Source organism: Podarcis gaigeae (assembly GCF_964106915.1).
Source record: "Podarcis gaigeae genome assembly, chromosome: 9".
Classification (NCBI taxonomy): domain Eukaryota; kingdom Metazoa; phylum Chordata; class Lepidosauria; order Squamata; family Lacertidae; genus Podarcis; species Podarcis gaigeae.
Window position 1 is genome coordinate 57,047,708 of NC_139685.1, and position 12,797 is coordinate 57,060,504.

Sequence of the window (12,797 nt, forward strand, 5' to 3'; positions counted from 1 at the left end):
GCAAATGGCCCTACATCAATTGATGTCATTTTGTTTCCCACCAGAGAGTGTGAAATGCACGAGGGCACATCTTAAATTGTTTATTGTGGCATTATCTCTGGCTATATCAGAGTGCCTGTATGCAATGAAGTTCTAAAGAGCTGGAATGCATGGGAACCAAGAATCAAAGAGAGTGAAGATATGGGCGGCAACACAGCTTATCTAGAAGATATATCCCACAGTCAAAAAGGTACAGTTCTTCTGGACATATTTCTATTTCCCAATTAAACATTAACTATAACAACCATTGTGACATAGTTTCCTATATACATAGAAACGTAAGGCTGTCATCATAGTGCAGTTTGTATGGCTGCCAATAGGGGTCTATGGAAAGGCCAGCATGAGAGCAGTATGGCAGGCAGGTGCATGAGTAAATGGCACAAGTGACAGGCCACTCAGGTAAGTGTCTAACAGACATAGAAGGTGCTTCAGGGAGCAGTTTGGCAAGCCATTTTCTGAAGTGCCTTCTCCTTTAAAACAGATGGGGCTTGGGGGGAGCTGGGGGGGGAGCAAGCTTTGGGGTGGGTGAGGGGGTGGGTAAGATGTAAAGGGAGGGGAGTTTGGTCAGGTGTAAAGCGACGAGATGGTGACAGCAGTCACAAAATTAAAAGATGCCTGCTTCTTGGGAGAAAAGCAATGAAAACCTAGACAGCATCTTAAAAAGCAGAGACATCACCTTGCCAACAAAGGCCCGTATAGTAAAAGCTATGGTTTCCCCAGTAGTGATGTATGGAAGTGAGAGCTGGACCATAAAGAAGGTTGAGTGCTGAAGAATTGATGCTTTTGAATTATGGTGCTGGAGGATACTCTTGAGAGTCCCATGGACTGCAAGAAGATCAAACCGATCCATTCTGAAGGAAATCAGCCCTGAGTGCTCACTGGAAGGACAGATCGTGAAGCTGAGGCTCCAATACTTTGGCCACCTCATGAGAAGAGAAGACTCCCTGGAAAAGACCCTGAGGTTGGGAAAGATGGAGGGCACAAGGAGAAGGGGATGACAGAGGATAAGATGGTTGGACAGTGTTCTCAGAGCTACCAGCATGAGTTTGACCAAGCTGCGGGAGGCAGTGGAAGACAGGAGTGCCTGGCGTGCTCTGGTCCATGGGGTCACGAAGAGTCGGACACGACTAAACGGCTGAACAACAACAACAACAAAGCGACAGGGGGTTGGCCAGGTGTCGGGGAAAGTGGGTTGGCAAAGGTGGGCAGGTGGGGTTGATGAGCAGAGCAAGCAGGGGTGGCAGCCCTTAGTAATACTGTACTGTAGATATGTAAGAAAACATTTTCGAGATGTTGACTGGGTACAACTATATTAACATAAAACAAGATTCCCTCCAACATTTCTTCAATGAAAATAGGGATAACCTATTTCATAATAACAACAACAACTATATTTTATACCCCACCCATCTAAATGGGTTGCCCTGCTCTGGGCAGCTTCCAACATGTATAAAAACATAATAAAACATTAAACATTTAAAAACTTCCCTATACAGGACTACCTTCAGATATATTCTAAAGACTGTATACTTACTCATCTTCTTGGCTCAGGGGTCAATGACTCCATACCCTCTAACATTTTTTTTTATGTAAATAGGGACGTCCTAAGGAAAAGTTAGACTTTCTAGAATCTAAGGGATTTAAGGATTCATCATGCATTGAATTAAAATATCAACAGGATTCTCCTTAAACTCTTTTCAGAATACCCAGCTTTACTTATGAGTTGCTACTACTTTTGACAGTACAGGTAACTGACAACTTACAGACATTTAACTGACAACTTACACACATTTAACTTGTGCACATTCAGCTTATGCACTTGGCAAACTTAAATAAAAAAAGGCGGGGAGGGCATCTGGGGGAAAGGAACTTTGACAATCCCACTTGCCAATCCACTCAGTGTATTTTGACTATATTCATCCTCACTTTTGACTTTCAGGCATCTCTTGAAGACTTTTTTTAATGCCACCAGGCCTATGCAGTTGTTTTAAGTGTTCTGGACTGGCCAGTCCTTTAAATGATTGTTTTGTACTGCTTTTATTAGTGGTTTATATTGTATTGTTCACATATTGTTGGGGGGCAAGCCTTAAGTTTTTTAATATGGTGGCACACAGTGCCATATTTCTAGAAAAAGAGGTGCCGGAACTCACCATGAATGCCTCCCATGTTCTCTTATAATGGCAATGGTGCTCACCTGAGAGGCTCCAGAATTGAGTTCCTGTGAGCTCCAGCTGAAATAAAGCCTTGGTAGCACAGAATATAAATACATTTATAAAGAAGTAAATGAAATGGAAGCAGTAGCAGTGGAGGACAGCAATCAGGAAGATGGCTTCACTTGCTGAAGCATCAAATAAGTCCTTGGTCAGGGTGAACCCTGCCCCAAGTATCTACAAGCACTGTTAGTTGGGTTAAAGAGTTTCCCCAGTGTTTCGCTCATTTCCTTGAGCAGCCCTCTTCCCCCAATAATCAGCTGAATGTTAAAACAAAATTCTTAATTGTCCTTAACTTGCTGTGAATGGGAGAAAAGAAGTTTTCAGCTAGTTGCATCAGTACCTGTGAAACAGGCATATGCTGCCACCTTGGGGAAGACTCCTTCCCTGAAGTTGAAGAAGCCTTGAGCATTGTCACATAAATCAACTTCAGGTTTTGCTTGTCATATCCCCACAGGAAGAAAGGTTTCTTAAATCCTTCTACTCATGCGGTCATAAGATCTTCCAGATGTCTCCCGGCATCATGCACATTACGATGCTCATTGTGGAGAACTGCCATTGTTCTGAGTTGGAGAAGCACAGTCTAATAATGTGTCATTTCACCATGCCTGCTTTAATGTAATATTATCTTGCATTGCAAGCTAATAAAATGGAACGGTCCAAGGGTCTATGCTAACCTTCCCCAACCTGGTGCCCTCCAGATGTTTGGGGCTACAGTTGCCATCATCTCTGACTTTTGGCCATACTGGCTGAGGATGATGTGAGCTTGTAGTCCAAAACACATGAAGTGCATCATAAAAAGGGAGTCTGGCCTATGCTGTTTTCTATAAGACAGAGAACCAAATTCAAAGATTCATAGGATAGTTTTATCTAGCTTTTCTCTCTGAACTTAGCTGCTCTTGGGGGTTTCAGACCATGTTTTCTAGAAGGCATGCACAACAACCTACGGGACCGCCTCTCCTGGTATGCCCCATGGAGGAACTTAAGGTCCACAAATAACAACACTTTGGAGGTCCAGAGTCGCAAGGTGGTTAGATTTGTCTCAACTAGGGCCAGGGCCTTTTCAGTACTGGCGCTGACTTGGTGGAACACTCTGTCATAAGAGACCAGGGCCCTGCAGGATTTGACATCTTTCTGCAGGGCCTGCAAGATGGAGCTGTTCCGCCTGGCCTTTGGTTTGGACTCAGTCTGGCCCTTTTGTTTCCCTCCCCTTATGGTTTTGATTTATGGGCTACTACTAAAATGAGGCTGCATTATACATTGTATTTTAACCTGTATTTTAACCCATATTTTAATTAACTGTTTTTTATCTTTTATGTTTTATTGTAATTTTATTGGTGTTAGCCGCCCTGAGCCTCGTTCAGGCCGGGGAGGGCGAGGTATAAATAAAAAATTATTATTATTATAACACTCATGCTCATGTAACAGCACACTGAACATTCCAATTTTGCAGAAATAACTCAACTAGGAAGGCAATAGAAATTCAGAGATTACTGTTAATTGCTAATTATTAATACACTAGCAAATGCTCATCATGATGATGGCTGGACAGCTCAGATGGAGGGTTTGAATACTGCAAATACCACAGCAGATGGTGCGAACACTCTTGTGAAAACCCTCAAAGTGAGAAACCAAGAGGTTTTTGCCTTACTGCAGCATTGGTCCCAAGTACAGTGTTTTCCTTTTAATTATAGGAATTCATTGCAGCCATTCAGTTAACCCCTCAGCTGACACAACTGGAGTTGAGCCTGTTCACTGTCCGTGATGATCCCAGCCATCGAGCCAGTCCATTCCTGCATTCTCTTCCTTGGTCAAAGAAGAGCCCGAAATAATTTTAGGAAAGGAAGATGAAATATTGACAAGTGACTATTGTACAGGTAGACAAAGAACAAGTAGTTAGACAAGGGTGTACAATAAAATGTTGTCGTGTGGAATACTCTCGTTGAAAGTTTCAGCAGCAAATGTTCCATGGCCTTTTCTAGTATACTCCATTGCATTCTCCTTCCTCCTTAGTTTTCCATCCAATAGTCAGTGTTCTGTGGCTATTGAGCATGCTCAGTCTCTATTGAGCTGGTTTGTTATTGTAAAAACACTTTTGTACTTCTGTAAATCTTGGAGTGCCCGTCTCTGCTTCTTGTGAGTGGATGGTGTTGTTTGGGCTACATTAGGACCCACCCTTGGAAACTGAATTCACTAGAGCTTGCCACTGCATGTTTATGATGCTTAGAAACTACCCAAGGTACAATGGCAGAAAGAAAAAGGGAGATAGCAGAAGTGTAAAAGGAACAACAACCGCCTTATACAACATAGTAGCCATTCCAAACAATAAGGCAACTGAACAAAGTATTTTTTCATGACAAACCTCTTCTTATGAGCTTTGGGTGAAAGCAAACAGAAAATTGCAATCCTGCTGAACAACTAGAAGGAAGTAAAGTGCCAAGGCAGATTATTGGGGCATTTCTTATCAGCTATAAATGAGGATCATTCTGTAATAGATTAACCTGAGTAAAGAGTCGTGTCAGTCTCACTGTGGTACAATAGCAAGATCTGCTTCAAAGTACAAGCTGCCCATCAAAGACAAAGGCTCTTAAAGAGAGAAAGTGGCCAGGGAAGGACCTTCAGGACACAGTAAGGTAAGTAAAAACTGGAGCACTGCCTGAAGCTCCGAATGTTGTTTGATGAAGTTAGATGGAGGTAGAAATTCTTCGTGCTATATATAAACAAACGCTAATATACAAGACTCAGCAACCATGGATTGCGGCAGCAATCTCCGCTCACAGGTAGCTCATGCTATATTTTTGTTTTAAATCCAGGGCAGAGTACTTCTAGTCTGAAGACCAAATGTGGCTTCCAGGCCCCTCTACCGAATCCCCAGGAGTTTCCCTAGGTCATGTTCCTTACTGGATCTGCTACACACCCTCACTGAGTTCTTTTGCCTGGCTGGAATGTGTATTTGAACCATAATAAGAACTTTTACCTGCTGGGATGGCTAGATGTGTGTCTATGGGAAAGGGATTCAGGAACTGCAGGCTTTTAAATAATACTGGTAACAACAGTGGCGTAGCGTGGGTTGTCAGCACCCAGGGCAAGGCAAGTAATTTGCGCCCCCTAACCCGTGGATTTTAGCACTCGAGTGCGAGCGCCCCCCGATGTTGTGCCCGGTGCGGCCGGCCCCCCCTGCACCCTCCACGCTACGCCACTGGGTAACAACAATAATTTTCATGTTATTAACAAACAAAATAAGCCATAAAGAGCAACCCCTGTGCAAAACAGTTGTTGCCTATATAAAACTATGGCTGTTTTCATTCCTAAAAGAAGGAGCAGTTTCTGAAAGAGATATTTCTTCTACATATGAATGTAAGAAGAACCTGCTGAATCAAGACCAACATCCTTTTCTCACAGTAGTCAAACAGATGCTTCTGAAAAATCATCAAAGCAAACTTTAGTGCAACAGCACTCTGCCCACTTGTGAGTCTCAGCAACTGAAGTACCTCAAACCTTCCTTTGCCTGGCCACCCAAACTGTGCCCAGACAATACTTACAGTAGTTATTTCAGGAGAGCATTGCTGCTTTTGATGGAAGAGCATTTGCCTCACATGCCCATTCAGGGAGATGAATTTGCAAGAAAGAATCCAGTCCTACAGGGTTCCATCCCTGGGATCTCCAGGAAGGGCTAGAAATGCCCACTGTCTGAAACCAGTCAGTGTGGACAGCACTAGACGTATCAATGGTCTGGCTCACTACAAGGCAGCTTCCTATTTTGCCAAGCATTATTAATTCTCTTTTCTGTTTCCAGGGATTTGTAGGAGGAAAGCACAATGTCCGACGACAGCAAGATGACGCTCAACCTCCTCTTGCTTGGAAAGACACAGAGTGGCAAAAGTGCTACAGGAAACACCCTTCTAGGCAGCAGAGACTTTGCCAGTTTTCTTTCCCCGTCCTCCATGACCACATCTTGCAGTCTAGGCCGCAGCTGTCCCATTTGGGGCTTTGCGCGTCGCCGAGGCAGTGAGCTGACTTTGCAGGTCCAAGTGCTGGACACTCCCGGCTACCCTCACAGCAGCCTGAGCAGAGAGCAAGTGAAGACCGAGGTGAGAAGTGCTTTGGTCCGGCACTTTGGAGAGAAAGGCCTTCACTTGGCCTTGTTGGTCCTGAGGGCAGATGTTCCACTGTGTGAGGAGGAAGAGGACCCTACAATCCAGCTAGCCCAGGTAAACTGTGTATCAGTAAGCATATCCAGTAGAATGGCATATCAAGATTTAACTGAAAGAGCAACGTCACATTTCCATGCAATTCTCTGCGTTCAGGAAACATGAGCTTCAAAGTATTACCCAAATGTGCAAAGTTACAGGTAGGTGGCCGTGTTGGTCTGTTGTAGTTAAAACAAAGAAACAAACAAACAAAATTTCCTTCCAGTAGCACCTTAGAGACCAACTAAGTTTGTTATTGGTATGAGCTTTCATGTGCATGCATGAAGAAGTGTATCTGAAGAAGTGTGCATGCACACGAAAGCTCATACCAATAACAAACTTAGCTGGTCTCTAAGGTGCTACTGGAAGGAATTTTTGTTTGTTTGTTTGTTCCAGATGTGCATGGAAAGAACTTTAAACCAACAAGGTGGGTTGGCTTCTGCCTGGTGTGCAATGATGCTTTGCTGATTCACCAGATGACAGATGGCTCAGTGACAAGTGCCCAGGTTGCAGGCTCCAGGTGTCCTTCCTGGTATCTTCAGTTAAAAGAAACAGGTAGAAGATACTGGGAAGACCTCTTCCCAAGAACCTAGTGAGCGGCTGCCAGTTAGAGACAACAACAATTTCTTATTTATACCCCACCCATCTGGCTGGGTTTCCGAAGCCACTCTGGGCGGCTCCCAACAGTACAAACAGTATTCTTACAGCTTTTCATGTGTTTTGTGTTGCCTGATAAGCCATTGATGGGACAATCCTATATTGGGACAATCAAGCATTCGGGTGTGAATATATGCATTCAATCCTAAATTAGGACACAGGCCAACTCATCACTTGGATGTTAAGGTGGGAGAAGCAAATAGGAAGCTACTTTTAGTAAGAAGGCAGGGAGCATTAGTGCCTACTGTTCCTCTTCCATCATAATAATTATGGTCCATAGTTGATGTAATATTTGGCTAATTATTCATTTTCCTAAAAGTCCAGATGCTATGATTTCATTGTTCATAAAATAAATGGGGCAAGAAAGCTGATGTCGTCCTAGGGAAATAAGTGTATCCCTAAGAACATTGTTTATACATCACAGTGAGTGTTCCTCAATAACCTTATAGCTATGACCGCTCAGTAACCACAGAATGGAGTTCCTGAGATATATAGAATATAGAATCCAACCACAAACTGTTCCCATTATGCCAGGATTTGATGATTAGTTAGTCCAACCCCATTGCATCGCTTGCTTTTTATTGTGTTTTATGTTGTTGGTCTTTGTAACATTATTGTTTTTCTACGTGTCAGAAGCTTCCCTAATTTCGTAGAACGATGGCACGGAAATTCATATACAGAATAAGCCACACCTTTCCTCAGTGCAGGACCAAGGAGGGATGCAACTACAGCATCCCTGTAGCCCATTCAGCCTCTGCGTAAATACCTCCGGGGGCTGAAAACCAGCATTCAGTCAATGCACAGTTAATTTAAAATTTCACCCAAAACATCAGGGCTAAAAATCATATTCCTTGGAAACGGCTATTTAAATGCACTTCATGCTGTTGTTCTTCTCCCTTCCTCCTGTTTCTCTAAGGGCTCTTTCAGACATCCCTTGCATTGTGCATTCCCGATGATTTGTACTCCTAATGCCATCATTGGGACAAGCCAGCTTTAATACAGTTTTCCACTTGCAAATGTTTTGGGGTGGCCACACTGCTTCACTTCCAGTCAATGCATAGCCTATAAAACCCTGCAACTCCTTAAAGATCACAAATGTTCTGGGTTTCATCCCAATATTGTTCCACTCTAGCAGCTGATAGCAATAACATGGGCGCATTGGGTCAGCATTGCAGAACAAAGTAAAGCTGAATAAATCCACCACTGATGCACTATTATGGTGACCCTGCTGCAGAATACACCCAAAAGAATCTCAAGGAACACCACAACAAGATCTCCCCCCTCCAATGGCCATGGGTTGCCCAAGCAAGTTAAAGGATGTTCAAAGCAGGAGATTGTCTGCAGAACGAGGCAGTTGTAAAAGTTGTTCGGGATGCATTTAAATCATGTTTACTAGGCTTGCAAATCTGTTCAGAACTGGGTATGGGGCCCCAGCAAGTCACCTGCAGAAAAATAAATTTATGGTACCCAGCCTGTCTCTGATTCTGGGTACTACACACGTTGACCTTGGGACAGTGCCACTTAGGAACAGGACCACCTCTCATGGTATGTCCCACAGAGGACCTTATGGTCTTCAAATAAAAACAGCTTGGAGATCCTGGGCCACAGGGAGGTTAGGCTGGCCTCAACCAGGGCCTGGGCTTTTCTGGCCGTGGCCCCGATCTGGTGGAATGCTCTGTCACAAGAAACTAGGGCCTAGGACTTGACATCTTTCTGTAGGGCCTGTAAGACGGAGCTGTTCCGCCAGGCCTTTGGCCAAGGCACAGTCTGACCCCCTCTCTCCTTCTGTAATCCTCATAGAACTCTAGCCCAATTGTTGCCATTAATTTGATTCTGAATTGATTTTAGAATGTATTTTAATTAATTGACTGTGTGATTTTATGTACACTATGCTATTTTTACTTGTTGTTAGCCGCTCTGAGCCTGGCTTTGGCCGGGGAGGGTGGGATATAAATAAAATTATTATTATTATTATTGCATCAAGGAGTTTCATTAATTCAGGCTCTGAAAGTTTAAAAACCTTTGGGCATCATCTTCCTTTTTATGGTGACTGCTTGGTTCTCAACCTTATTATTTTCAGCCACCAATCTTGCTTTGCAATCCGTAATGATGTGTTTTGATCCCAGAACATAACATATGGGCAGTGCCAAGAAACCAGGTTTAACTTTGTACTGAAAGAACCAGTTTCCGTTTGGGAGATAAGCATAATATGTAAGAACCAATGGTTAGTAAGTTAGCTAGTTAAAGGTAAAGGTAAAGGGACCCCTGACCGTTAGGTCCAGTCATGACCGACCCTGGGGTTGCAGTGCTCATCTCGCTTTATTGGCCGAGGGAGCCGGCGTACAGCTTCCGGGTCATGTGGCCAGCATGACTAAGCCGCTTCTGGTGAACTAGAGCTGCACACGGAAATGCCGTTTACCTTCCCGCCGGAAGTATTTATCTACTTGCACTTTGACGTGCTTTCGAACTGCTAGGTTGGCAGGATGGTGAGCTCTAGGAGCTGACAATTCTAACACGGTACACAGTCCTTGAGCTGGGATGATTCTGGCAATTGTTACTGAATTGCAACCTCCAATTCAGCCACAAGATGGCAAATTGACTGCCACTCCTCAGCAGGTCCTGTTGTAAAAGGACAAGATGGATGCCATTGAAACAAGTGATTCCCCCAAAGTCTATGCATCATATTTATTCATTTATTCCAAGGAGCTCAAGCCTACCCTTCTCAACATTTAAGCCATTCAGACAACTATAAATTCATCTTTTATATAGACCGAATGAATTGAAGTCAATTTCCAAAGGAAGATTGCTCATAAGGACTTCCCCACTATAGGAAAGAAAAGCCTCATTGCAGAGCCAAGCCAATGCATTGCTGTTTGATGAAATAATGTATGAAATAAATGTATTAAGGAACTTTCTCTCTCTCTCTCTTTTAGGAACTCTTGGGTCCTAACTGGAAAAGTTATACTGTCATCTGTCTTACTCATTCTGACCAGATTGAAAAGGCCAGATTCACTACAGAACAGTATTTGCATTCTGCCACAGACACACTTCATAAACTCCTGCAGTCAGTGGAGCAAAAGTACATTTTTGTAGGCAATCACGAACAGCCTCTGAAACAGGAACACCTAGACGTTTTAAGGAAAATTATGGAGTTTTTGAAGCAAAACAGTTACCAGACCCTTGTATTTAAACAAATGATATAAACTTAAGCAGCTGATTTACTTTCAGCTTGCTTTTGTGTCTTGTCTTTTAACTTTAAAGCTTATTAGGCATCTCGTGAACTGCCCTGAGACCTGAGGGAATAGGGCGGTATACAGATTTAATAAATAATAATAAATATTACTTTTTATATCTTTATTTTTAGATCTTATTTTGATTTATGTGGAAATTGTTCCAGTTTGTGTGCTTTTTGATGCATTTTATTAGGTTTGTAATTATGTAAATCTTGCCGAGCTGTAAACCAGCTTGAGCATGGGTTTTAACTATGGAAAGGAAGAATACAAATAAAATTATGCTGCTGCTTGTATAACTACTCAGAAACTTCCATGCTGCTCCTTACCCACTCCTGCTGTACCAGTCAAAACAAGCCAGAGTAGCTCTTGACATACTTTTTGTTTCATCCCAAAAAAACCATGAGTAATATTCCCAGAACAAACCATAGGGTAGAATTCAACACTATACCTACTCAGAGTAGACCCGCTGAAATTATTGAACATGACTAATTTGTCACTTAATTTTAGAGGGTCTACTCTGAGTAATAGTTGAATTCCACTCATAGCTACTGCTCACAATTTGGCCCAAATCTGGATGAAATGGCATGAATAGCCAATTTGTTTGTGGTGGTGACAGGAACAGGAAAGGACCACCATGGGAACTTTTGAGCAGCGTGCACTAGCGCGCTGATCAATCAGATTAAGTGTCTGTTTTAAATGATGTTTTAATGTGATGTCTAAACAGACCAATGTCTCGATTTACCGATTAAGGATAGTTTACAACGAAGTAGCTAGCGCATCAAACTAGAGGCCTCTTTTCAACTGTGTATCAGCTTCTCCCAACTCGGTTGGCTCCAGCTCCTCCTCAAGTAAAGCCAGGGAGAAAAGGCCTGCCAGACAATCTGGTCATCGTTTGCTAACCCGTCAGCATTCACATAAATTGTGTTATAAAGTAATTAGTAATGGTGCACAACCTCAGTGAAAATGCCACTGAATCCAAAGCAATGGTTGAACTCAGTAACACTGCTGAGAAAGAAGATGTAGGGAAAGGTAGCTATGCCTAAGCAAGCATACTGTTAAATACTTAAATCCTGTTCATCCAAAGGAACTTTGGGACACTTAATCTCTCTAGATTTTGCCCAGTAACTTTAATACTAGACTACTTAAGGCTATGGAAAAAAACAGGGCTTGTTTCCACACCATATGTCCAGGATCAAATCAGTCTCCTGCACTCAACCCAAGAATTTTCTTAACCTCTCATTTTCACCTCTCTCATTGGCTGAACACTTCCTATGAATGCTGTACTTCCCTGACTCACAAAACGATTAACAAGGGGTAAATCATTAGCTTGGTTTGCACACATTAAAGTCAGAGTTTAAAACAAACAATGGTCTGCTCCTGATTCTGCTGGCACCCAGAGTCTGGCTTCTATGCAAACCCAAACTTGTGATGTGTTGCAGGAAGGGAGCAAACCATTGTTTAGTTCAAGCTATCAGGTATATGGACCAGGCTTTAAGTTATAGGGCCTTCTCCCTCCCATCACAGACACCCCCAACCTTCTCCCAGCCCATTTGTAATTAATTTAGATTAACCAGCCCTGCTCTTTTAGTTAAATTGCAATGCAAAATTCCATAATTTCCACATCTGTGCTCCATTCCGTCTCTTGTTCATAAATGCATTTATACCATTTTGGAAGAAACAGAACTGTTATCTTCAATACCCCGTAAAAGAATGCCAGATATAATTTTACAGCACAATGGTATGTTATATACAAGTCAGTTTTATTATTATTTTGTTTTAGCTTTAAATTGCTTACTGAACCATGCCCTGGGATTGCTTGTGATGAAAGGCTAGAAATGTTTTTAAAAATAAAAAAAATATGCAATGTGTGACATAAAATTTCATTACAGCATTTTTTATTTTATTTTTTTAAAACCAGCTTTTAGATTTCCTGGTATCAGGTCATATCTAATTGAGTCATAGCTAGTCTTCATCTTAGCCTACTTCTCAAATTAAATTTAGGCAGAAACTTGTAGGTAAAATTTGTATGCCAAATTTAACTCAACTGGTGATTTCGGTTATTAAGTGATCAGTAACTACAGCTGTAGTTTTTCCAATATGATTTAATATAAAGTAATTATAGCATGGCACAGTCACCATCCTTAGCATGCAAAGTCAACTTGCACATCCATCCAAACACACATACCATTTATCTACCAACTGTTGTTGTTTAGACGTTTCTGACCCTTCCTCCACCAAATAATCATTATCCCAGTTCCTCTGACTTAATCTATTTCCCACTTCACAAATATTGAACCTCCTTTTGCCCTTTTAGAAGCCATTTGCCCTGAAAGCAAGAGTTACGCTCCACCTAATGAATGCCTATATTCAGATTCCAGAAAGCAGGAAGCGATGAAAGAGAAATATGAAGTTGTTAGCCATGGAAACTCATTATTTGGCAACAGGTGTACAAAAATGAATGAGCATAG

General features: G+C 42.3%; 1 protein-coding gene across 2 annotated transcripts; it reads left to right on the forward strand.

Annotated features, from left to right (window-relative positions):
- Positions 1-361: 361 nt before the first annotated feature.
- GIMD1 (GIMAP family P-loop NTPase domain containing 1) lies at positions 362-10,436 on the forward strand. 2 transcript variants are annotated; one of them, XM_083756958.1, is made up of 3 exons: positions 362-438; positions 6,046-6,460; positions 10,030-10,436. In XM_083756958.1, the coding sequence occupies exons 2-3, from the start codon at positions 6,068-6,070 to the stop codon at positions 10,297-10,299; spliced, it is 663 nt and encodes a 220-aa protein (XP_083613084.1). In that variant the 5' UTR covers positions 362-438; positions 6,046-6,067; the 3' UTR covers positions 10,300-10,436. The 2 variants fall into 2 exon arrangements, with proteins under 2 accessions (XP_083613084.1, XP_083613083.1); XM_083756957.1 differs by lacking the exon at positions 362-438 and adding an exon at positions 4,778-4,882.
- The last annotated feature ends 2,361 nt before the right edge of the window (positions 10,437-12,797 follow it).